This window comes from Varanus komodoensis, unplaced genomic scaffold, assembly GCF_004798865.1.
Source record: "Varanus komodoensis strain SLA01 unplaced genomic scaffold, ASM479886v1 scaffold13_1, whole genome shotgun sequence".
Taxonomy (NCBI): domain Eukaryota; kingdom Metazoa; phylum Chordata; class Lepidosauria; order Squamata; family Varanidae; genus Varanus; species Varanus komodoensis.
The window spans coordinates 1,105,894-1,129,235 of record NW_025335408.1 but is presented as its reverse complement, the minus strand read 5'-3'; the positions used below and the strand labels follow the sequence as shown (position 1 = coordinate 1,129,235).

The following is a 23,342-nucleotide window of genomic DNA, read 5'->3' as shown; positions in this document are numbered from 1 at the left end:
TGCACCTTTATTTAAAGTATTTAAATAGACTTGTACAGGGTGAGGCAATTAAAAGTTACAAAATAAAAAACAAAATAAGCTAAAAGTAAATTATTTTTTATAAAATTTGAAAAAAACTTGTATAAAAGAAATCGGAGACCCTTATGAATAAAACATGATGGAAATTTGCTTGAATAACGGAAGGAAAAAGAAAAGGGACGCTTTTGAAATTGTAACTTTTACGTACCTTTATCCAAAATATTTGTATCCCTTTCCTCAGTGGAATAGTCTCCTGAAGCCACTTAGATGCAGTCAAGTAAAACAAGACAGCACCCGTCAAGCAATTTATAGTCTAAAAAAGTGACCCAAGTTAAAAGGGTGGGAAGGGAAAAAAGAAAAATAGGGCTTAATGTAGAGCAGGATGGATTTGTGCATTGTTTTAGTGGTCCTCCTTAGTTAGATGTTTCCTTATGTCTTTAAAGTTTGATACTTAAAATATTTCATCTCTACATTACAAATAAAATGCATTGTACTCTCATCTTCAATGATAAATTCAAGCTAAAGTTAATTAAATGTCTTTAATACCTAAAAATGAATGAATGAGAGCTTTAGAATTCAGTCTAGTTGAACTTACTGGCGCAATTCTTTTGGGTCCCAAATAAGAACAGAAGGGTAAGTATTGTTTCATACTCATTTTGACACTTTGCTGAAGAGAATCTATTTCTTTCTTCAGATCAAACAAGGATTGTCTAATTGGGAGCAATCATGCAGAGCACATCAAATTATCTCTGGCTTCTGTCGGATGTCCTCGGACAAGGAGCTACAGCAAATGTTTTTCGTGGACGACACAAGGTTTGTATAGCAACATACATTTTTTGGTGTCAGCTGAAAATGCTTTTGTATGACCTTTTGAAAGGTCATACAAAGCTTTTGAATACATGCTTTCATTTTAAGAAATAAATGCAACGTATGGTGCAAGCTGTCACATATGAAACAGATGTGACTTTATCTTACTTACAATTTTTGCCAAATGCAGATGCTTTTAAAAGCATGGAAAGGCAAACTAAGATGTAGAAGATAATCTGAATCTAATTTCATCAAAAATTCTGTTACTTCCTCCACCTCATGTTTACCATTAGTAATTAATTTCATTATTCACATTGAATAACATTGAACCACAACATGGAAGAGTTCCAGTCAGTGCTTTGGCCAGGGACCTGATATTGTTGGCTTCTCCCCAGGTTATCATTTGAGCCTTTCAGAAGAGAGGGAATCCAGTTCCCAGAGGGAATTACAATCTCTCACCCTTTCTCTACACGTTTACTCAAAAGTCCTACTATATTCGGTTTGACTCCCAGGAGTACAGGATTGCAATGGTATTTAAAATTTGTAACAGAGAATTCAAAACATAGAGGGACAAGTGTTATTATTGCAGAGTGGGTTGTGTGACTTGCTTTTACTTTTAAAGCTACTCTCAATGTCTATTTTCCAGAAAACTGGAGATCTGTATGCTGTTAAAGTATTTAATAACTTCAGCTTCCTTCGTCCTTTGGATGTTCAGATGAGAGAATTTGAAGTGTTAAAGAAACTTAATCACAAGAACATTGTCAAATTATTTGCCATAGAAGAAGAGGTACATATTACCCATTGTGCTTGATGGGGATGATAGCATTTTGTATACCAAGGTTTACTATCATTTTTCTTTCAGTATATGGTAAAGTTCACAGCAGTGTTTGGATGTAACCATGATTTAGGATTATGAGAACAAGCCTCCGTGCTAATGCATGCCCTTCTCCCCTTGTCTGGTACCTCTGCAGGGAGAAAATTGGAAGTGTCTACTTGTGTTAAAATCTTCTCCATGCATAGACAAAAGCACTTCTGCAACATATAGCATATGCTAGCTAGCATGGCTGGCTGGGGCATTCTGGGAGTTGTAGGATTTTTCTGCCTAAACATGCATAGGATTGTGCGCTCAGCATATCATCTGAATCCTAAGCTGTAGCTACAATTGGTTATGATTCATGAAAACAAGCGAACTTCATAAGGCTATGTATTGATGTTGCCTTGCTGCAATTAACCATAGTTAAGATCAGTGCTTTTTTTGTAAAAAAAAAAAAAAAAGGTGCCGGAACTTACGTCGCCGCAACCACCCACACCAATCCCAAGCCGAGCAGTATCGGATAGCAGGTAGCAGACACAAAAGCAGCCCGCAGGCACTATGTTAACGATGTTTGCTGCCAATCTGCTACGATTCAAAATCACTTCATAAAATCCATTGGAAAAAAAGGTGTCGGAACGCCGTTCCGGTGCGTTCTATGACAAAAAAAGCCCTGGTTAAAATTAACAACATTTTGTTTGGCTTCAACACTGCAAACCATAGCTAATTTAAAACAGAATTGAGCCTTTCTGAACTTCTCCCTGTGGTCACAACCACAGGGGAGACAGGAATGTGGAAATAGGTGGTGAGACTAGCATTATTCTTGTGATGCTAAATTGTGTTTTAGCCTGTGTAGTGTGTAGCTTCTGTTGTGTACAGTGCAGATGTATAAATCTGACATGGAGTGGTTGAATTAAATTGTGATGTATACATTTATTAAATATTGATTATATGATTTTTAGTCATACGACTTTTTTCAGTATGGTTCCTTTTTCTAAATGCCAGAGGAAAAATTGCTTTCATTTCATATAATGGAACAGACACAAAAGAATATTTCCGTGAGTTTCTGTTCTCAAATTGGCTCACCAATTCTACACACAATTTCTTTCAATGTAACTGTTATTGATTTCAGTAAAACTTCCAAGTAGTGTACATAATTTCACTTGTTTTCTAAGGGAATTAAAAGAAAATGCCAAGTATATTCTGCTTCATAACCAATTTTGCTTTCCTGTCTGTCTCATTTGAAAGATGATACCTTCAGGGTGTTTAGGGATCTTCTCTTTTATTTTCTTAGCTGAAGATCATTGTACTTGATCTTTATAATCTACTGGAAAAGGATTTAAATGAGGATCCTGTGGATCTTTCTGCTTGATCCATTTGTAGCCTAGACATCTTTTTGACAAGGAGGAAATCAACTTCTCTATGTTTTTGGCATTGTTACTTGTTTCATGTAGCTTGCAAATCTTTTATTTTTCTTTTCTAGACAGCGTCTAGACATAAAGTCCTTGTTATGGAATTTTGTCCATGTGGCAGCTTATATACAGTTTTAGAAGAGCCATCTAATGCCTATGGGTTGCCAGAAGCAGAATTTTTAATTGTGTTGAGAGATGTTGGTATGTGAAAGTTTTTTTCCTTATGTATTTAGTATCTGGTGCAGTAATTCCCAAACCTGAGTCCCTAGATGATGTTAGACTACAAACCTCATCATCCCTGTTCCGCATTTTAAATGGTTGGCTGATGATGAGAGTTGCAGTTCAGCAATACCTGGCTCATGTTTGTCTTAGTTTGTTGTGGTACTGTATTCAAATACTTAACCTAGTTTTTATTTATATCTTATGGAGTCCAGATTTCGTGTAGTTTCTTTCATTCTGGCTGCAGCACTGTAGAACCCTTGTATCCTCAGGGATAGCTTCCATGCCCCACAGTGAATACCTGAAACCACAGAAACCACAGCAAACAGTATATATAGTCAAATTTCAACTTTTGCAGGTTGAACTATTCACGGATTTGATTATTTGCAAGTTTAATCAATAATTAAATGGATTTTGGGGAAAGTTTTGTGGCCTACTGTACCATGAATGGATGTGGGGGAGGCAGGCAAGAGGAGGAGACCTGCACAGGTAGCACTGTGTCTCTCCACAGAAAACTGCATGGGGAGCGCTCCCTTTCCTGGCTTGCCACCACAGCTGCCCCAGAATGGTCTGCTGCCCCCACTGAGGTTAGGGCAGGCGCCAGACATGGGAGTGGGTGTGCGGCTGTGCACAAGGCTTGTGAAATGACACAGGACGAGTTCCCCCAGAGCAGGCTGCGCTTGGGGTTTGGTTTTTGACTGTGGTCCCCTGCAGTGAAGTGAAACCGTGGTAACTGAAACAGTGGATAAGGGAGTTTTACTGTACAATTACCTACACCAAGCCATAGTTTACTACTATGAGCAAAGGCATGTCACTACCTTGTGGGCATACCATGGGATAATGTGCATTCCTGCAGTGGCTAGGAGAGTTTTTGGCCTAGCTGAGTCTGGTCAGCCAGTTCCATTCCTTCTTAAAGAAAGCAGACCTGGTCATGATGACATGTACCTCAGACACAGAGCTACGTAGTTCATAGACAACTATGAACTATATGTGCTCAATACAGAGCAGCTTTGAAGACTATTCAAAGCTGTGGCTGGTTCAAAATAGAGCGGCTAGAAAGTTGGCCAGAACCGGTTATCAAGACCTTGTGAATCCATTGTTGCAATCACTTTTATTGACTGCCCATCCAATTCTGGCTCCAATAGAAGTGACATTTAAAGCCCTAAGCATGTTAGGGCCAGGCTACCTTAAAGACTGCCTCTGTCCATATGACTCTGCCCATCTTTCAACCTGTGCCAGCATTACAAACTATTCTAACTTTGGCCATAATCACTTGTTTATTCCTTCTTGGCAGTCACTGATGAAAAAAAATAAAGTAATTGAAAAGCTCCCTGTTTTCCTGTAACTGTAACAGTACACTCTGTCTCTTTTCAGAAATAGGTAAATTTTAAGAATACATCTATTCATCTTTCTTTTCATTTTATCTTTAAGTTGCTGGCATGAACCATCTTCGAGAGAATGGAATAGTCCATCGTGACATCAAGCCAGGCAATATAATGCGTGTTATAGGTGAAGATGGCCAATCTGTTTATAAATTGACAGATTTTGGGGCTGCTAGAGAACTGGAGGATGATGAACAGTTTGTCTCCCTTTACGGTACAGAAGAATACTTGGTAAATTCATTGATCTTATTTCTTTTCTTCCTTATTTTTGGGGCTTTTTGATACGTAGAGAAAGTAGCTTGGCAACAACTTACATTACTGCCAACAGAACCTTAGTTGTCAATTCCTAGCTCAGCAGCATCTTGTGTGTAAGACTGCATGTGTTAAGGTGGACTAATGCATCTGTTTTTAATTGTATTTTTATTTATGCTGTTTTGTGTTGGTTATATGAGTTGCCCAATAACAGTGGTCTCTGAGCTATTCCCATAGGAAAAAAATAAAGTACAGTAATAACACTGAGTAACCAAAATCAACAACATACATTTCTTGATAGCTGCAAAAATGTAGCCTCAATTAAAAAGAAATCCTGTTGAGATAAAAACTGTGTATTCAGAGTTTTAAGGTCATATTCTTAAAAGGTCTGAGAGAATAAAAATATCTTCATCTTGAGCCAAAAAGAAGGCTATGGGTAAGCCTCTCTGGGAAGGCATTTTAAAGCTGGAAAGGTCCTTTTGCTAGCAGTTAACCATGTCAATTCACATGATGGGGCACCCAGAGAAGGACCTCTGGAGAGGAACAAAAGGTTCATATAGGTATGTGTAGCTATCTTTTGTGTTCTGTGCATGTTTTTTCCACTTTTTAGACCTTGGTAACTGCCTTTAGTTTTAAGTGCATTGTTGGGACATGTTCTTATAAGCTAATGCAGTTTGATTTTCCCTCCACCACAAATTTCCATAGCAATTATTTGTGAGTTCTTAGAACCAGGGGTTTCTGTAGTGGCAAGAAAGTTGTTTTCATGCTCTTGTTGGATAGCCTATTTTGAACTGTATTCTATCACTAACACATTCTTGCGGAGTAAAATACCAATTCTTTAAACCTATACAATCTCTTCAGTTTATTCTAAGACATTGGAAGTTAGGCCATATGGTGCCCTTTGTTCATAAATTCATTCCTACATCTGTCTTTTTTTCCACCCCCCAGCACCCTGATATGTACGAGCGAGCAGTACTGAGGAAAGAGCATCAAAAAAAGTATGGTGCAACGGTTGATTTGTGGAGCATAGGGGTGACATTTTACCATGCTGCAACTGGAAGTTTACCCTTTCGACCTTTTGAAGGACCTCGCAGAAACAAAGAAGTGATGTAGGTCATTCTAGCGGAAATACTCCATCCTCAAATTTTTCTAGCAAATAAAATACCAAAATCAAGTGTTTCACAAACAGTACAAAGAATCAAATTGTTTGTGTGTGTTATTCAAATACTTTCTTTAATACCTAATACCATGTTACACATACTGCCATTTTGGTATCCTTCACCCATTATAATAAAGTTAGTTGCATTACTGAAGTTTTGGAAAATGTTTTAGCAAACAGGCTGAATCAATGTTTTCTAGTTCTCTTCAGGGCAGATTTAATTTGGTATATTTAAGAAAGCAAAGGAAAATTGTGTTTGGTGTCTGAAATATTTCAGCATTTACAGTGGGTCGGTTCACATCCCATTAATGGTTTGCCACTAAATCACAGTATAAAAGTAACAGATTATAATTGGAAAACCTTCTGGTACAATATTTCATACAGGTCTTGCTTTACCATATGTATGTATTTTACATTGTGATGAAATTTGCTGAGCATGAATTGTATATTGCATTCCTCATTCACAAAGTTTAATAATTCCATACTGTTTATTTTACCCAGATACTATTTATTTATATATTAGAACTATGTTCCACCCACCTTTAAAAATGGAACTCCATTATTATGAACCCAGTAAGCATAAAATCTTGAGAATGGCATATTGATTGATTTTGAGATAGTTTGAAATCTATGGTTCAGAAGGCATACTCTACTATGTTGAATTGACTGGAATAAGCACTTTATGCAATAGAAAACATTCTGTTTTCCTGTGAACAAATCTGTCATTTTAGCACTAGTAAGTGTACTGGAAAGCTGCTTATCAACAAAATGTGGCTCCTTCCCTAAGCTGCAGTCTAGTCAAAGTCTTAGGGAATTCATATAAATTTACATGTGTTTTCATAATAATTCACATATTAACATAACAAAGTGTTGTTATTTTATGTGTACTGTGCCTTTCTAAAATAAACTAGCATTCAAAGCTGCTGTTGAAGGTTTTACTGTGTCCCATCTTTCCTGATGGCTGTGTACTTTATTGCTTTTATCTCATAGGTATAAAATTATAACTGGAAAGCCTTCTGGTGCAATATCTGGTGTACAGAAAGCAGAAAATGGTCCAATTGAATGGAGTCGTGATATGCCTGTTTCCTGTAGCCTTTCTAAGTAAGAAGTTTTGACTTGTTTAAATAACTTAGATGGAGGTTGACAGGTGTTGAGAGCAAGAGTGATGGCAGGCTTTGGCAAGTATTCCTGCAGAATGCAAGTTGCATCACTTTTGCTGATTCAGGCTCAGTAGATGAATATTTCAGTGGGATTGAGAAGCAGGCGGTTGCTCAAAGTCCTGAGATGCAGCACGGGGAGGATGCAAAGGTGATTAGCTCAAGGACAGACCCGGTGGCTGGCCAGACAGATTCTGGGACTAGCATGGAGATACAGCTAACAGGAGGGGCTGCTGGGACGGGGGAATACACAAAGAGAGATCAGCCCCTCGCCTCGGAGCTGGCCCCCTTGGCTAGGCATCAGCAGAATTGAGAGAGTCAATTAGATGAAGATCATGAGAAAAAGAGGCATGCTTACCTCTACAGCGCCCCTCCCTGAGGATTGGGACGCAAGCAAAGAGAGCTTTGTGAAGTAATCACTGGACTGGGTTCACACTGCTTTGTGAATGCTCAGAGACTTGTCTGGATGATTTGCATTTGGAAACAATAAAGAGTATTTTGCAAGAGAAACAGCCTGATCAGCAGGAGGAAACATGACTTGCAACACCAGGGATCAATAATTTTTGTTTAATTTATGTTCTGTATTGATGATATTCCCTGTGCTTATAGAAAGTTTCTTTTGCTCGTTCGTAATTTTAATATTAACCCATTGCTTCTTAGAAGCATGGGATGGGCAAAATTTAAATATTATTGCTCAGACTAATCTGTATAGTTGAAACATTGGTGGAAAAGAGGAATATGATTGCTTCTAAAATCACCTAGTGTCTCTTGGGTATTGCTACAAGAATGTCAAGAAGAAGAATTTTTACAGAACCCAGAGATCATTTTATGTGGGATTTTTCTGTGCATCAGCTGTGTTTGCACATAATAATAAGCTAACATTCGGGAGAGTCCTAGTTCCTTTGGTTGTGAGCAACATGTTTTTGCACACTCCCTAATCATTTCCATTTGGCTTCTGTCTTACTGCTCCTAAAAAACCAGCAGTTGGAAACTATCTGCAGTCCTTGCCTTTGGATCCTCACTTGCCAGTGGAGCAATAAACCACAAGCTTTGTTTCAGGTGTAATGCTACACTTCCGCTTTTCTTTCTTGATAGTTTCAGGTTTCTTTCCCTGCTGTAGGTGGGAGGATGAGTTGCATGAGAAGGAGCAGGCATCTTCCACCAGCATGCTGCTTGTAATAAATTATGCAGCATTCTCCAGAATACTGGTTTATGTGTAGGTGTGAACATGGCAATTGTGCTTCAAGTGGTGGTAATATATCACTAACAGCATATAGCTAAATTTGAGGTATATTTAGGCTTTTGACTACACAAAAGTGAAAGATCATCATATTGCCTTTTTCCAGCAACTTGTGAGGAATTATCAGATAGGTAACCAAGTTTCCTCTTCTTGCAAGGTATGTGTCACCAGTGATATGCTCAGTCCTTCACGTCTGTCGTGTTTAACTGAAAGGCACCCCAAATATTTTTATGCTCTGGGAGTGCTGTTACACATAAATATTAGTATAGTCAGGTTTGGACTGAGGAAGAAGAATCATGCTCAGCTCTGCTTTAATATGTGTTTATTTTCTCTGTGACTTTTAGGGGCCTGCAGGTACTACTTACCCCTGTCCTTGCAAATATTCTTGAAGCCGATCAAGAGAAATGCTGGGGATTTGATCAGTTTTTTGGAGAGACAAGCGATATACTCCACCGAGTAATTATTCATGTCTTCTCTTTGCAACAAATGACAGCGCACAAAATTTATATTCACAATCATAATAAGTAAGTGTTCCTTTCATTTCATATGCTTATTATTACCTGAGCACTAGAACTGTGATCACTGATCAGAGCTGAGTGCCTATGAAAAGAATATTTATATTTGTCTGAGGTATTTTTATTTTGCAGCCGAAAAGCCTCCCAAAGTTGCTTACATACAATCAATCAAACAGGACAGTGCCTGCCCGCAGGCTTACAATTGGAAAAGGGAAGAGGAATGGAGAAGGGAGAATGGAAAGGTTGTTTTTGCAGGACTAGTAGAATGACTCAACATTTCAGCTTCCTTTGTGCAGCCTGCTGGAATAGCTTCCCTCTTTAATTCTGTCTTTTTGTTTCTCAGTGGATTGATATTTTACTGCACTGGGAGACACGTCCTAAATATGTAGTGGTTTGTTGTCTTAACAGTGTTGCTGCCTTTCATGAATTGGTCTACAAGCAGACAAAAATACCATCACACAATCAAGAACTGATATATGAAGGTCGGCATTTAGTCCTGGAGCCTAACAGATTGGCACAGGCTTTCCCTAGAACCACTGAAGAAAACCCCATATTTGTAGTTAGCAGGGAGTCTGTGAACATCGTGGGACTGCTTTACGAAGAAAGTATGGTGGAGTCTTAAATCTTAAGTGTTATAAATAAATATTTAAAGTGATGTTAAGTTTCTAACTTCTTTGAACTTTATAGTATAATGCTACCATCCTCAAGCCACTTAGAAATTATTTTTTAAAAATGAGATTCAACTTTTATTACATGATCATGTAACGATCAACCTTTGGAATATGGTGATGTTTTTTCTTCTCCCATCTGACCACTAAATGTGACTCCCTGCCCACTCCCACTCCTTACTGCCATAAGCCAAGTAATAAGTTGCCGTAAGCCTAGGAGCAATTAGGGTTTATGCAGATTCTACTAAAACAAGGAGTGCTTTTAAATAGGTGTAATTGGGCAGGGGTGGTGATGGCATACCATCCACAGCCTTTTATGCAGATTTTGAAGTATCAAAGTTCTGTTTTAAAATAGCATTTTTTCATAACTGAAATTGAAAAAAGGAAAAAAGGAAATTTTATACCAGAAGTTATCTTATAAATAGTTATTGATTAGCTTATCTTATTTTTATGTAGGAAGGGGTGGTGGTGCAGTTTGCTCTGGTGTCTTCTGCAATGTCTGTTTATTTCAGAAAGGTCCTGCTATAGTATTATCTGATAGAATGCACCTGATGGTTGCATTTAAACTTGGAGGTGTGATTTAAATGGCTCCCTTCCATCCACTTACATGGGAGTGATCTCCATTGAATGAAATGCAGCTAGTTTCTGAATAGATAAAATTGCATTGATAGGCAATGATCCTATACAGGTTTACTTGAAAGTCAGTCCTGTTGAACTCAGTACAGCCTACTTCTGTCTAGCCATGCAAACAATTGTGTAGCAGGTTGTGTGCTGTGCGTTAGAAATCCCTACAAAAGTATATTTATTCCTTTTAAACAAACGAGAGATGCTATAGTACAATAGGAAGCATATACATGTTATAGATAGATAGATAGATAACAGTTATTTCAACAGCACTACAAGTTTTACTGCTTATTATGAAAGTAAAATAAAAATATTCTTCTATTCCAAGGTCAGTAACATTTTCCCTGGTAAGTACAGCAAAAAATAGATGATGCAAAAGGACCTTTTAGGAATATTTAGGTATAGCATTTATACTACCTGAAAATAATTATACAACAACTTTTAAAATATTGTCTGAAAAAGAAAATTCTATATATGATAAATTCCATATTAATGGAGTCATCTATCTAGTTCAAAAAACAAACTAATAAATTGCTTTGTAAGCTATATTTTTAAATTTAATGCACATTCTTGACAATGATGTCTGTAATACATTTTCTATGTATAGTTCCTGAAATCTTAACAGTATACATTGACTTTTTATCTTTTTAGTTTTGTCTCCTTGAGTAGAAGTAGTTGGTTATTTTAACAAATCATACTTCAATTTGTCATTAAATTCTTAATTTGGATAACAGTTTAATTTTTTAAAAAAATCTGTTCCAGTTCTGCTTCCTAAGGTCCATCAACGTTATGATTTGGATACGGATGCAAGCATGGCTAAAGTGAGTATCTAATTATAACTGTGTAATAGGGCTGTTGTAGATAATAGAAATGAAATGCATGTGAGGTATTTGCTTGGTTCACATGTCACAATAAAAAGTGTCAGTGAACTTGTGTGGCTGTTGTTAAACAAAACAAACCACTGGCCACCTGTCCGTAGCTTGTTTAGTGTTGAATGCAAACCAGGAACTCTGCCTTGGCTCTCTTCTGGCAAACTAGAGACAGAACCCAGCAACAAATACAGAGCTAAACTTCAGAGCGTACTTGGCAGCTGCGACTAAAATTCCTTGCCTCCTGTGGTGTTAATGCCTTTCCCAGCCATATAATGCAGCGCCTCCAGTGTGTGTCTGCTCCTTTTTGCCTGCATTGTAAAAGTGATCTGAGAAAACGCAATTCTCCATTAATTCTGTCTTGGTCACAGGTACTGGCCAGGATTCCCACCTGCCTCAACCATTCCTTTTTCATTTTTTTGTCTTAATCTAAAATGTTCATCTTCTGTGACTGGAACCTCTGTTGCTCTCTGTTCTCTTGCAAATGGTAGTGAGTGGTATTGATGGCTTTTACGTATCTTTCAGGCAGTGACAGGAGTTGTATGTTATGCCTGCAGAGTTGCCCATGCTTTACTGCTCTACCAAGAACTGATGCGAAAGGGAATCAGATGGTTAATGTGAGTGGTGCCATTACTTGAGTCCTGCTGAATGCATTCTGAGGCATCGTACTAACCCTGAATCATGAATTGTGGGACCGGATACTCCATGCATACCATATTCATCCAGCCTTAAACAAACTCATGCAATAATTGGGTGATGGCACTTCATACAAAATAGGTCTTTACAAAGTATCCCGTTACCCATTGCTCAAAGGAAAGTGGAGAACTAACTGTATTTTAATCATGGGATGGATCCAGATTTAGTCATGCTTGACATAAACCAGGGGTGGAGAATGCAGAAAGCAACCTTCCACTGAGTCAGAGCATGGGCACATCTAGCCCAGCAGTGTTGACAGCGAGTGGCAGCAACTCTCCAAGCTTTCAGGCAGGAGATTTTGGGATACCAGGGACCTTCTTCTGCAAAGCATGTATACTCTGTCCTAACCCTGCCCTGGCTAGAACTGATGGGAGTTGTAAGCCAAACATATGGAGGGCCACAGGTTGCCCATTCCTTGGTGAAATCTATGAACCCTAACTTAAGTCCTTTTGATTTCACTGAGTCTACTGTAAATATGCTTAATTCTCAAAACAATCCTGTCTAAATTGGTTTGTGTGTTGGATGGTGGGATCCTACACTTGTTTTGGCAGAAGTAATTCCTACTACTTGTAGGAAGTAATTCCATGAAGGGGGCATGCGCCCCACTAAAAGTGCTTGAGATTGCTTTACCTTTTCTGGAACTAGTTCACAATGTTTGCATCACAGTAACTGAATTTAACTTTGAACAATTCAAGTTTATTGTGAGTGTGCTGCAGTGAGTTTCTGTAAGTGGGCTAGTTTTTGCATAAGATCTTACATAACTTTCAAGAGGTTTTTAGCTATAATCTGTTCAAAGCATATGATAAAAATTAAAATATATGTACTAATTCATTTGGTGCAATTTCTAGTGAAATTATCAAGGAAGATTACAATGAAACATTTCGCAAAAAGACAGAAGTTGTTATCAAACTGGAATTTTGCAACAGAAATATAGAAAAAGCTGGGAAAATGTGAGTATGATTTCTGTTTTTAGAATAAATTCAGTACTGTAGGAAGGTCTGCTTACCAAGTCAAAGATAACTCTGGTTTTAAAAGGACTGGGTAAGGTTATGTCAATGACTGATTAAATGACTGACTAATGAACACTGTAAACCAGAGCTGGGACATAGTACTCCAGAAAAAATCCAGATGTGTTGCTTGTGAATTCTTTAAATGAGTTAATAATTTGCTACTTTTTGTGGCAATGCCTCGGTACTAAAACCAAGGATATCTTTACTCCAAGGTTTGTAGAGCGTCTGCATGGTTAAGAAGAGGCACTACTATGGTATCCTCTGCTTAGCCAATCTGTCTCGCTCTGCTGTTAGCTGCAGGTCAATTAATCTGAGATAGCTCTGGGGTGGAATATCCTTTATTCAGTTTTGCCATAGCATTAATCCCTGAGAAAAATTCCATAATTGACCAGTTTCGATGAAAGCTGAGCAGTCCTTGTTCTTAATGCATCTTACTTGCTCTTTTTTTGCGGGGACGGGACGGGGGGATGCTTTGTAAACTAGGGAAACCTAAGAAGCCGCAAAGTTGCTCACGTGGGATATCACTAACAAAGGTTAATTGGCTATCTTAAAATGCTGCATATTTGGAAGGTAGCCTTCAACACAACTGGGAGAATTTTCACAGACTTTTAGATTCTGGTTGCATCCAAGCCTCTCTAGGGAAAGAATGATCTTCTGAAATCTTAACAGTACACAGACTTTTTTGGCCCTGGGGGCCCTAGGCAATGCTGGATAGCTACAGCACCTACACACAGAGGCACACACCAAGAAAGCATGCACAGGGATCCCAGTGCAGTTCATTTTTTTCTTCCTGATAGCAACAGTGCAGAAGGACTGATCTGTATCAAAATCACCAGTAGAAATTTGGTAATGAGGAGGCCTCCCCTAGGGGGCTGCAATTGAGGCGTATGGGTCAGTGAGGGGGGAATATTTACCTCTGCCTTCCAGGCTTCACAAACGCACTATAGATGATAGTAAAAGTCCAGCTAGAGCCCGAATAATATTTTTATTCTGTTTTTTAATTACATTTAATATTACCTTTAAAATATCACCTTTAAAGATGTAATCACAGTAAAAAGAACTATTATTGGTTAACTTTGTCTTGTTTTTTTGCAAACAGATATCAAAACTTGTTGCAAATCAATCTAGCACCAGAAGTGGATGAAATCTCAGACATACACTCAAAGCTGTTACGGGTAACCACTTAAATATTACAGCATTGTAGTACTCAAAGGTCTGTCTTCTAAATTTCAGCTGTACTTAGTTTTTTCCTGTCAAAGAAAATATTATCAGGATTTAGCATGTTCATATCATGTTTCCTATATGGTTGTATATGTACAACCATATATATGTACATATGTATATGTACAACCACTTCCTGGGTGGTTCATCTTGGCATGGAGATCTGGGTTGTTGAGAATGAAACAATGTAGAGTGTTAATGCATTAACAAACCATGGGTTAAAGCTCTAGGTTTGTTTCGCCCTCAGAGTTTCAGGAACAGACATCACAGCGAGAAATCAAGAGTAGGGTTTCCTTGGGTGGTTTAGCAGAGTAGAGTGGCATAATTGGTCTGGAACCAGCACATTTGCTCACTTCTGACAGTTCAGAACCATCCCCAGTTAAGAAACCACAGGTTCTTTAATTATTTTAATGTAGTCTTAATGTTGTGGGTTTCTGGCAGCTTATGTATGCAATTTCCCATTTTCAGCTTTTTCCTTTAATCAGGATTTCTTGGTATACATGTCCCAAATTTCAGCATTGTCTCAGTGATAAAATAGGAATATCTTGTATTCCTGTTGTAGTTGTTGGATCCTTCATGGTTAAACTGGTAATGCTGAATTTGTTGCATCCTTTCAGCTTTCTAGCTCACGGGGAACAATAGAGACTAGTCTTCAGGATATCAAAAACAAACTCTCTCCTACTGGCCTTCTATCTGATGGCTGGACTAACCAGGAAGGCACCCATCCAAAAGATAGAAAGTAAGTGACATTTCATGTTGAGTGCTTTTTGTGCTTTGTTAAAGATCATATATCCTGATATGGCATGCAGCCAGGTTATATGATGGAACTCCTTGCCCCATATGTACCTACCCAGGTCCTGAAGTCGTCTTTGGGCCTCCTTCTCTGGGAGTCCCCTCCAAAGGAAGTGAGGTGAGTGGCTACCAGGAGGAGGGCCTTTTCAGGTGTGGCACACCAGCAGTAGAATGAGTTCCCCAAAGAGGAATGCCTGGCACCTACTTTGTATTTTTTTTCTGTGCCAGGTGAAAAGTTTTGAATTTTTCCTGTATGATAACAGTTAAACTTTTTAACTTTAGTTTAAATGTTGCATTTTATCCTGTATTGCTGCTATGCTGATTTGCAATTGCTGTAAATTCGCAATTGCTGTAATTTTGTTGTTTTGTGTTAATTTTTGTTGTTTGTGTGTGTTCAACTTTTGTTAATTGCCTAAAGCGTCTCTGCTATAGGGCAGCATAATAAACAAACAAAACAAAACAAAACAAGTATTTACTTTCTTCCTTTCCCATCTAGCCCAGAAAGGTTACAAGTACTACTGAATTCCATTTCAGAAATTTACTATCAGTTCAAAAAAGACAAGGCAGAACGAAGTAAGTATTTATAATTTATTCCTGGATTGATGCAATGGTTAGAGTGGTGGACTGGGATTTGGGAGATCCAGGTTCTGGTTGCCACTTGGCCATGAAACTCACTAGGTGCTTTTGTGCAAGTTACTGAATCTTAGCCTAAGCTATCGCACAGCCTTGTTGTGAAGATAAGATGGAGAGGAGGATAATGTAAGCCACCTTGGGTTCCTTACAGGAAAATTGGTGCATAAATAGAATTAAAAGAGTTAATGGGGTGTTTGACTCCATGAGCTTGGACTGTGAAAGCAACTAGGATGTGTTTTCAAGTAGTGAGTAGAGTTCTAATGTACCATTCAGGAAATGTTTAGAGTACAGCAGAACCCCATATTTGTGTGAATCAGTTCCAAGCCTCCCAGCAGATGCCTGAAACCACAGATAATAGTGAACTCTATGTATATTGTATACATTTTTATATAATTTTGTTCATTCTTACCTCAGCATTTTTTCTTTCCCTATTCAGTCTAGAATCTTTGCTTACTGGAAGCACTTCATGACTTCCTTTGGCACTTTATGTCACTTTATGGCTTCTTTTTGGCACTTTACAGCACTTTACAACTCCTCTTTATGGCTGAGGTCAACTATGATTAACTGAAAATGCAGTAACGAAGGCATAGGATATGGGGGTCCTGTATAAGAAATCGCAAACCATTATTTTATTGCCCAATTTCATTGGATTTTCTCTTCCTTTAGGACTTCCTTATAATGAAGAACAAATTCACAAATTCGACAAGTAAATGTTTAAAATATTATAAATTTTGTAATAACTGCTATTCAGAGTTTTGATCTTTTACTGTTTCAAATCTTTTTAGTGCAAGTGGTATAAATAAGTTCCAAAGGTTTTTCTGCAGTTTGGGTCAAGAAAAGATTTCTTTCGTAAAGGCCTCATTATTGCCTGTTTTAAGCAAAGGGAGGAACTCTGCACAAAGAGCCATTAATCACTTCCCTGCTATGGCATCAGTCCCTTGTTGACCAATATAAGCTGCTAATACCAGCAAGGGTCAGCTGCACAGCTGTTGGCCCCCACCATTCCCAGGCATCTGTCTACATCCTTGAGATGCACAAGCCAAAAACAATTCAACCCATGACTTGTACAGGAACAATAAACTGTTGGATTAATCAATCTTCCTATGTTCTGCCCTTGCAGTGTGAGCTAAAATGGTTGGCGATGAGGTGCTAGATTCACTTCATAGCTCCCTACCCATCCCATTAAGGATTGCTCTCTCTGCGCATTACCACATCTTTTTGTTTCCCCAAGTGCAACTGTGAAAATTGAATTCACAGTTCAATTTGCCATGAAGCAGATTTTCCCCACTGTGTTGCTATCTGTAGAGATTTTTAGGGGAAAAAAGTGAGGGCAAAGTTTCCTACATGATAGCATTTCATTCATTGTTTGCAACTCTCAGGATTTCTAAATTTCCAGATCATGTCTTTTCAAATGATAAATTTGTTTGCAGAACTTTAAAACACTATTTGAAGTATAGTATAATATTCTATTTATTAGGTTTTGGCTATGTGGGCTACCCTACCACTTGAAAACAGCCAACAAACTCTTAAAAATAAAATCCCTTTTAAAATATGTGAAGATCTATATATGAAAATAAATTATGACCGTCCCATTTTAGCATAGTCTTAATCATTAAACGCTAACCCAAGGAAGAAAATATTTCATTTGCAGAATTTATTACACCTGGATTTCTATGTATTTCTAAGCTATGAGTCACCAATTTTATTCATTTTGGGGTGAATGGCTTATGTAGAGAACAGATCAGGAGCAGCCGCCACTTAATGTTTAGCTTTATCCCATGTGCTATCAAGAGGGTGCACTCTTTTGATCTGGAAAATGACAACAGGATTCCCAATATGTAATAATCTCAAAACAGTAGGGAGCCAGTTCAAACTAAAGGCGTACTAGTCTAATATATATTCCTTATGAAACTAATGAAAAGGACTCAAGATATTACTAAGATATGTAACTTGGCTTCATTCCACTCATTCATGCTCCCCACCCCTGTGTGCATGTGTGTTTCTTGATAGTTAGATCCAAGTAAGTTGGGATAATAGACTACCTGGAAGTTATATGACAATATACTGAGTCTTATTTCTGTGTTACAGGCAGAAGCTTTTTTTGCACGCGACAAAAGCCATGACCTTGTTCAAGGAAGAATGTGTCAGCAAGTATGACACTTTCTTAGACAAGGCAGAAGACTGGATAAGGCAAGATTCTTTGTGTGTGTATTTGTGTAATGTTGAACACTGTAGGAGCAGTACATACTAACAAAAAATTATTTTTACAATAGATTCTATTTCTTTCCAGGAAGATGTTTAATTTAAGAAAACAACTACTGTCTCTCAGAAAGCTCTGCTTTGATATTGAAGATGAGGTGTCCAAATACCAGGACTATGTAAATGAGGTAAAAGTTCTCCGCAGTTATTCCATGTCAGTATTTAGAAAGGAGAGTTGCCTGGCAGAAATTCATAATAGCCTGCCCAGGTTTTCCAAAATTCAAAAGCAATCAATTTCTGGCTCTCTCTTCTCCAGCAGACTATGAAATTTATTCTATACCCTGGAAGTACCAACACTGCTCCATTAAAATAACTGCCGTTCAAGGGTTGTCGTATTGTTGTGAGAGTTGTGTAAGCAAAGGAAAAATCATCTGGAAACATTTTAATTTTAAAATTATAGCTTCCAGCCCGGATGTATCAGGAAATTATGCAATCCAATTTTATAATCTGTTTCAGGAAAGCCATCCGTATAACCACAAAAAATAAGCAGTATATCCATTCATCCACTTGATAAAATGCAAGATGCTTTTCAAAAATGTTTGAGCAACTGCACCAAATGTTGAGAAACTCAGCATTTAGTTGACCATGTCCAGCCATAAAAAGCTAGGCAGAATTCACTGATATTTTTCCAAAACTGGAAAAGAAATCAGAATCAGTAAATTTCTAGTGATAAAATAAGATGCTGGACAAGACACTTATTTTGAGAACAGGCATGGCCAAGCCTTGCTAATTCTCTGGTTCTGTAAGTATTAACATTAAGTAGATAAAAACTAAATAACATTAAGTAGAACAGTTAATACTGTCTGGGTTGTCCATGTTAGATACACATCTGAATTACACTGTTATTTTTGTTTCCAAAACTGCATAAATTCTGATTGTTAGCTTTGTATCTAGATAACTTTGTATTCAATAAATATCAATATACACTGAAAGCCTAAAGGAGCTCCCCAGTGAGGGTCTGATGAAGTCATCAGGAGAGCAAGTGCTTTTAAACTTGTGGATACTGTTTTGTCTTTTACATGACTTTATGCATTTATTGCAGTTACAAGAAACATTGCCTCATAAGATGATTGCAGCTTCCAGTGGGATTAAACATACAGTCAATCCAGTTTATCCAAGTTCAAACACTTTGGTGGAAATGACTCTTGGGTAAGAGTGTTTTGACTAAGTGAATATACTTTTACCTGCTTTCCACACATTGCAGTTATGTTAAATCTTAAAATGGTCACTGTTGCCTTCATTTAGATGAAGGTTTATTTTCACTGCTAAAAAGACTAGTGGAGGAGGCATTCCTGTACATCAGGAAGCAGAGATTGCATTCAATCTGATTTGCAACCCGTTACCTTTTCTTGTAGAAACAGCCTAGTAATAAGCAGAGTTGTACAAAGAGATGATTTATTAGATCACTGTGTACTGCTGAAAGGAAAGTTGAACTGACTTTGAAATTCCATTGTTTTCTGCAGGCTGGAAATAATTACTCTTAGGCAGATGGCAGGCCCAATCAAACAGGTGTGTCTACTCAGTAGGATAGGATATTTCCCATGGTCAGTTCCACCATCTTCCAGAAAACAGGGTTTCTGAATAGTTGCATAACACTGGGTCACAATTATATTTAATGAACAGGAACATTATTTATTTCATTTTTATACTGTCCCACAGCCAAAGCTCCCTGGGCAGTTTTTAAATTCTCTTACAAGAGCTGAATCAGGAAGATGGCTCAGACCTGTGTTGTGCCGGAAGAGCTCATGCCACTTCTCTGTTCCTTAATTTTCACATCAGCTATTCATATTGTGCTAGTTATCCCAGGCCTAAAGCCAGTGTAGTATTAGCAGAAGAAAGTGCTGCTCTAGTAAAATTGGAACAACTTCTTAAATAGTACATTGAAAATAATTTCCTTATGTGGGCAGCTAGATCCAGTTAGGATACTTCCCAATTTGCAAATTCCCTTAGTTTACAGCCATAAAACAAAATGACGACAACAATGAAAACAACAAAGTAACCCCCCCCCCCAAAAAGAATATGGTACAATATTGAATTTTTTAAAAATAAAATATTAATGATCCAGCAGTAAAATAAACAAGCAACAAATGAAAGACTACCTAAATAGGAAGGTCTTAACATATCAGTGAAGATTCTGGTGGATTTCATGGGCAGAAAAGAAAAAGATTGTCCAAGGTTTCAAAAATATTTTTTTTAACTGGAAGCTAGGATGAAATTAAGCATATCATTTTTCTTGCAGTATGAAGAAACTAAAAGAAGAAATGGAGGGTGTTGTGAAAGAATTAGCTGAAAATAATCACCTTTTAGAAAGGTAAGTGGGGATTTCAATGGATTTTTTTTTTGACTTGCATATAAAATGCATTCGGTGAGGAAGTAGCTATTCAACATCTTTTAAGGATTTGCTGCATATATACACTGTTCTCATGCACAAGGAACAGTGTGGAGACCAGATCCACCTGGTGCAGTACCATACTGCAAGGCCCATTGCTGCCACTGGGTGGATAACTTGTCAGTGCCCCCCAACAAAAAGGAGTGCCAGTCAAGTAGAACAGTCCCACCTACGAGTTCTTTCAAGATAGTACATGTATATGATTCTGGCTGCATGGATGAGGTGGGTTGCATCGGTTTATCGTTTAAAATATTGTCAGTCAAATTATTTGTTAGCAATCAAATTGTGATAGAGATAAAAACCCACTCTATAGAAATTACTTTCACAGCTGGTGATAAATTGCTGATGGGAGTGGGAGAATAGAGCCCAACAGCTTGAAGGGCTAAATTGACAGCTGAATTCAAGGCAAAGATAGCATTTCATTCCTGCATCTCCATATAAACTTGATTTTGAAGATAGCTACCATTGGCTTGTTAACTTGCTTAAGGAGCTTGCAGTATATAAGAATCAAGTGATATGGCACTTTCCTGCCATACCACACACAGAACTGTTTTACACAGTACCCTAACCCACAGTTTGGGCCGTTGCATTCCAACTTGATGGGATGCGGAGCAGCATGGCGGGAGCCACTGGGTGTAGAAAGAATTAGCAGAAATCAGAATGTCTTCTGGTAGGAGTAAGGGGTCATTGGATCCAACTTAATGTTTCTTTGCATAGGTACAAGTCTGACTGCAGAAGAAAAGTACTGTGTAAATCATGCCTAAGAAGTATCAACAGTATCAACACTAAACTAGCTTATCTTTTTTCATTTAGGTTTGGTGCTTTGACTATGGATGGTGGCCCACGGAATGTAGATTGTATCTAGGTGTATATTTACTGTGATGCAGTTTATTGACTTTGCACAGATAGTGTTTATATGCAGAAAGGTTATTCTGCACTTGGCTTCCCCTTCAGTATTTAACAGAAATGTGTAAATATGTATATACTGTAAATAGAGAAAGTCTCTCTTTTGGTAATGTTAAAAGTGGTCTTAACATTTTAAGTACTATCAGAATTTTCCCTATAAAAGCTATTATGGCTGCATATTGTGGTGAGCACACTGATGCAATGCATTGACTTCAAATGCTGTCTTGGTTTATTCTTTTGTGAACACTGCTGGAGAGCTTGTGGTCTTGAACCTGCACTGCTGTTTAAAGGGCAGTTAGGCTTCCTTTTAAGCCATATGAATGCTGAAATATCTCATTTATTATAATCTGGAACTGTCCCTGCTTTGTTTCATGTGTATAGATGTCTGCCATCAAATGTTAAAAAGATACTTTAACAACATAAAAGGTATCTCTTAAATTCTAGGAGTGAAGGAAATATTGTTGGATTTCTAAACATGCCTGTTTTAAACATGTTATATTTTACCAAAACTATAATTAGCGTATTTGGGACTTAGAAGTAAGTAAAATTCAGCCTTCCATTTGCCAAATCGTAGGTAAAATGCAAAGATGAACTATTTTAAAACATTTTCTTTAATAGTGCAATGCATCTCAAATATAGTGAAACTTGTTCATCCTTTTGTAAAACTCTTTTAAAATATAATTTTAAAGTAATATTACTTTCACTGAGATCTTAAACAATAAGGTTGGTATAGACCATATGCTGATTTTCATCTTCCATAAAATCTAAAAAAACCTTAAAAGAATTGTTGCCTTTTTATTAACACAGTTAAAATATCTTAACATTTTAAGCTGTAGCAGTTTGCACAAATGTGTTCACACATTTCCTGGAAACATGGGTTTGGCATCAGACTTAGAATAAACCCATTGAAATCAGTAAAACATAAGTTAGTCATGACCAATTGAGGTCCCATTAAAATTAATGGACCTACTCTAAATATAACCAAGTCTTTAACCTATAGTAAATAGTTTATTTCCAGTGCTTTGATACATACAAAAGAAATGAATCTTATTGACTCCAGTGGAGCTTATTTTCCTATATGTACAGGAATATGATTGCAGTTCTCAGCTGGTTTATCAGAATCAGTCCTCAGAACTATCATCTGGTTTGAGACTATTCCAGAAGGGAATTGAGTCTTCATGCACAAGCTCAAGTTGGGGCTTGTGTAGGTTAACTTTCCAATGGACTACTCTTTCTGTCTCCTCCATTTTGACCAGGAAAAATATATCCTTATTTTACTATTATAGTCCCAGTGTTCATTGCTTTTATAATGAAGCTTCTAGTTCTAATTCTTCCATTTTGAATGGAATGAAAAGAACAGAAATGCAGGAAGGGTTCTCCATCTTGTCACTGTTCTTTTTAAAATTCAACCCATTATGAAGAGCACAGACAAATAATAGGCAATCTGTAATTGGCAGGACCGCAGTCTTGCATATTAGTGTTTAAATCCCAACTATTAATAAAGCTAACTTAGAAAGGGTGGAAGAAAGTTTAGATACTAGTTTGGAAGGATCACCAAAACATAGATGGTAAATTTGTGTGTAATCTTGCTGCCTTATTGTACATAAATTCCTACTTTGAAATGCTGAGATTATATTTCTGCAATGTAATTGTTTTATAGTAGAATTCTTTTGTACTTTTTATTTTACAGAACTATCATTTTGCATAACTGCTTTACTCAATGATCGTTGAGGGTTGGGGAAATGGGATGATGGATTTTATTTTCTTTATACTGAACTAGTCTCAATGAATAGTGTAAATGATTCTTTAACATTGTTGGTATACAATAATACATAACATTATGCTTCTTATTCAGTGTGTAATGATTTGTTTTGTATTTTAATTGATTTATGGTAGAAACCCTGTTCTTAGCTCCATCAGCAGTGGCTATGGGGCTTGTTAAAATTATTTTAGTGTCCAACAAATTAGTCAAAAATAAATCTTCATTTTGAAAAAGATGAAGTGGTGGTCTTAACTAGATAAGCCATGTATATGATTGCATTTCAAGGCTGGATAGACATTGTCGTTACATGAGCCATGTGTGGAAGATAATAGAGTTTAAATTATTTTTAAAAAGGGAGTCCTGTTTTAATAAATAGTATATTGCAATATTAACATTTAACAAACCTTAAATGTTAACATTAAACAATATCATGAGGGAATGATTTCTTTGTCCAAATATAGTATATACTACTTAACGTGTGGTGGGATTTTCTGAAGGCAAAGAGCTGTACTTGGCTCTTTACTTAAATGTTAAATTAATA

At 37.3% G+C, this 23,342-nt stretch overlaps 1 protein-coding gene across 3 annotated transcripts in view; it reads left to right on the top strand.

Annotated features, from left to right (window-relative positions):
• Positions 1-23,036, top strand: part of TBK1 (TANK binding kinase 1) — a 27,423-nt gene extending 4,387 nt beyond the window's left edge. For 2 of the 3 annotated variants that reach the window (XM_044423025.1, XM_044423026.1), the window contains exons 2-21: positions 713-831; positions 1,472-1,612; positions 3,120-3,249; positions 4,699-4,880; positions 5,850-6,010; positions 7,051-7,161; positions 8,802-8,981; positions 9,381-9,577; positions 11,027-11,085; positions 11,659-11,750; positions 12,678-12,779; positions 13,939-14,014; positions 14,678-14,799; positions 15,349-15,425; positions 16,152-16,191; positions 17,574-17,675; positions 17,776-17,872; positions 18,787-18,893; positions 19,984-20,055; positions 20,947-23,036. In XM_044423025.1, coding sequence (XP_044278960.1) covers positions 745-831; positions 1,472-1,612; positions 3,120-3,249; positions 4,699-4,880; positions 5,850-6,010; positions 7,051-7,161; positions 8,802-8,981; positions 9,381-9,577; positions 11,027-11,085; positions 11,659-11,750; positions 12,678-12,779; positions 13,939-14,014; positions 14,678-14,799; positions 15,349-15,425; positions 16,152-16,191; positions 17,574-17,675; positions 17,776-17,872; positions 18,787-18,893; positions 19,984-20,055; positions 20,947-20,998 — 2,187 coding nt within the window. In that variant the 5' untranslated portion in view covers positions 713-744 and the 3' untranslated portion in view covers positions 20,999-23,036. Of the gene's footprint in view, positions 1-712; positions 832-1,471; positions 1,613-3,119; positions 3,250-4,698; positions 4,881-5,849; positions 6,011-7,050; positions 7,162-8,801; positions 8,982-9,380; positions 9,578-11,026; positions 11,086-11,658; positions 11,751-12,677; positions 12,780-13,938; positions 14,015-14,677; positions 14,800-15,348; positions 15,426-16,151; positions 16,192-17,573; positions 17,676-17,775; positions 17,873-18,786; positions 18,894-19,207; positions 19,254-19,983; positions 20,056-20,946 lie in introns of all 3 variants that reach the window. The other variant, XM_044423027.1, reaches the window with a different exon arrangement.
• Positions 23,037-23,342: the final 306 nt, after the last annotated feature.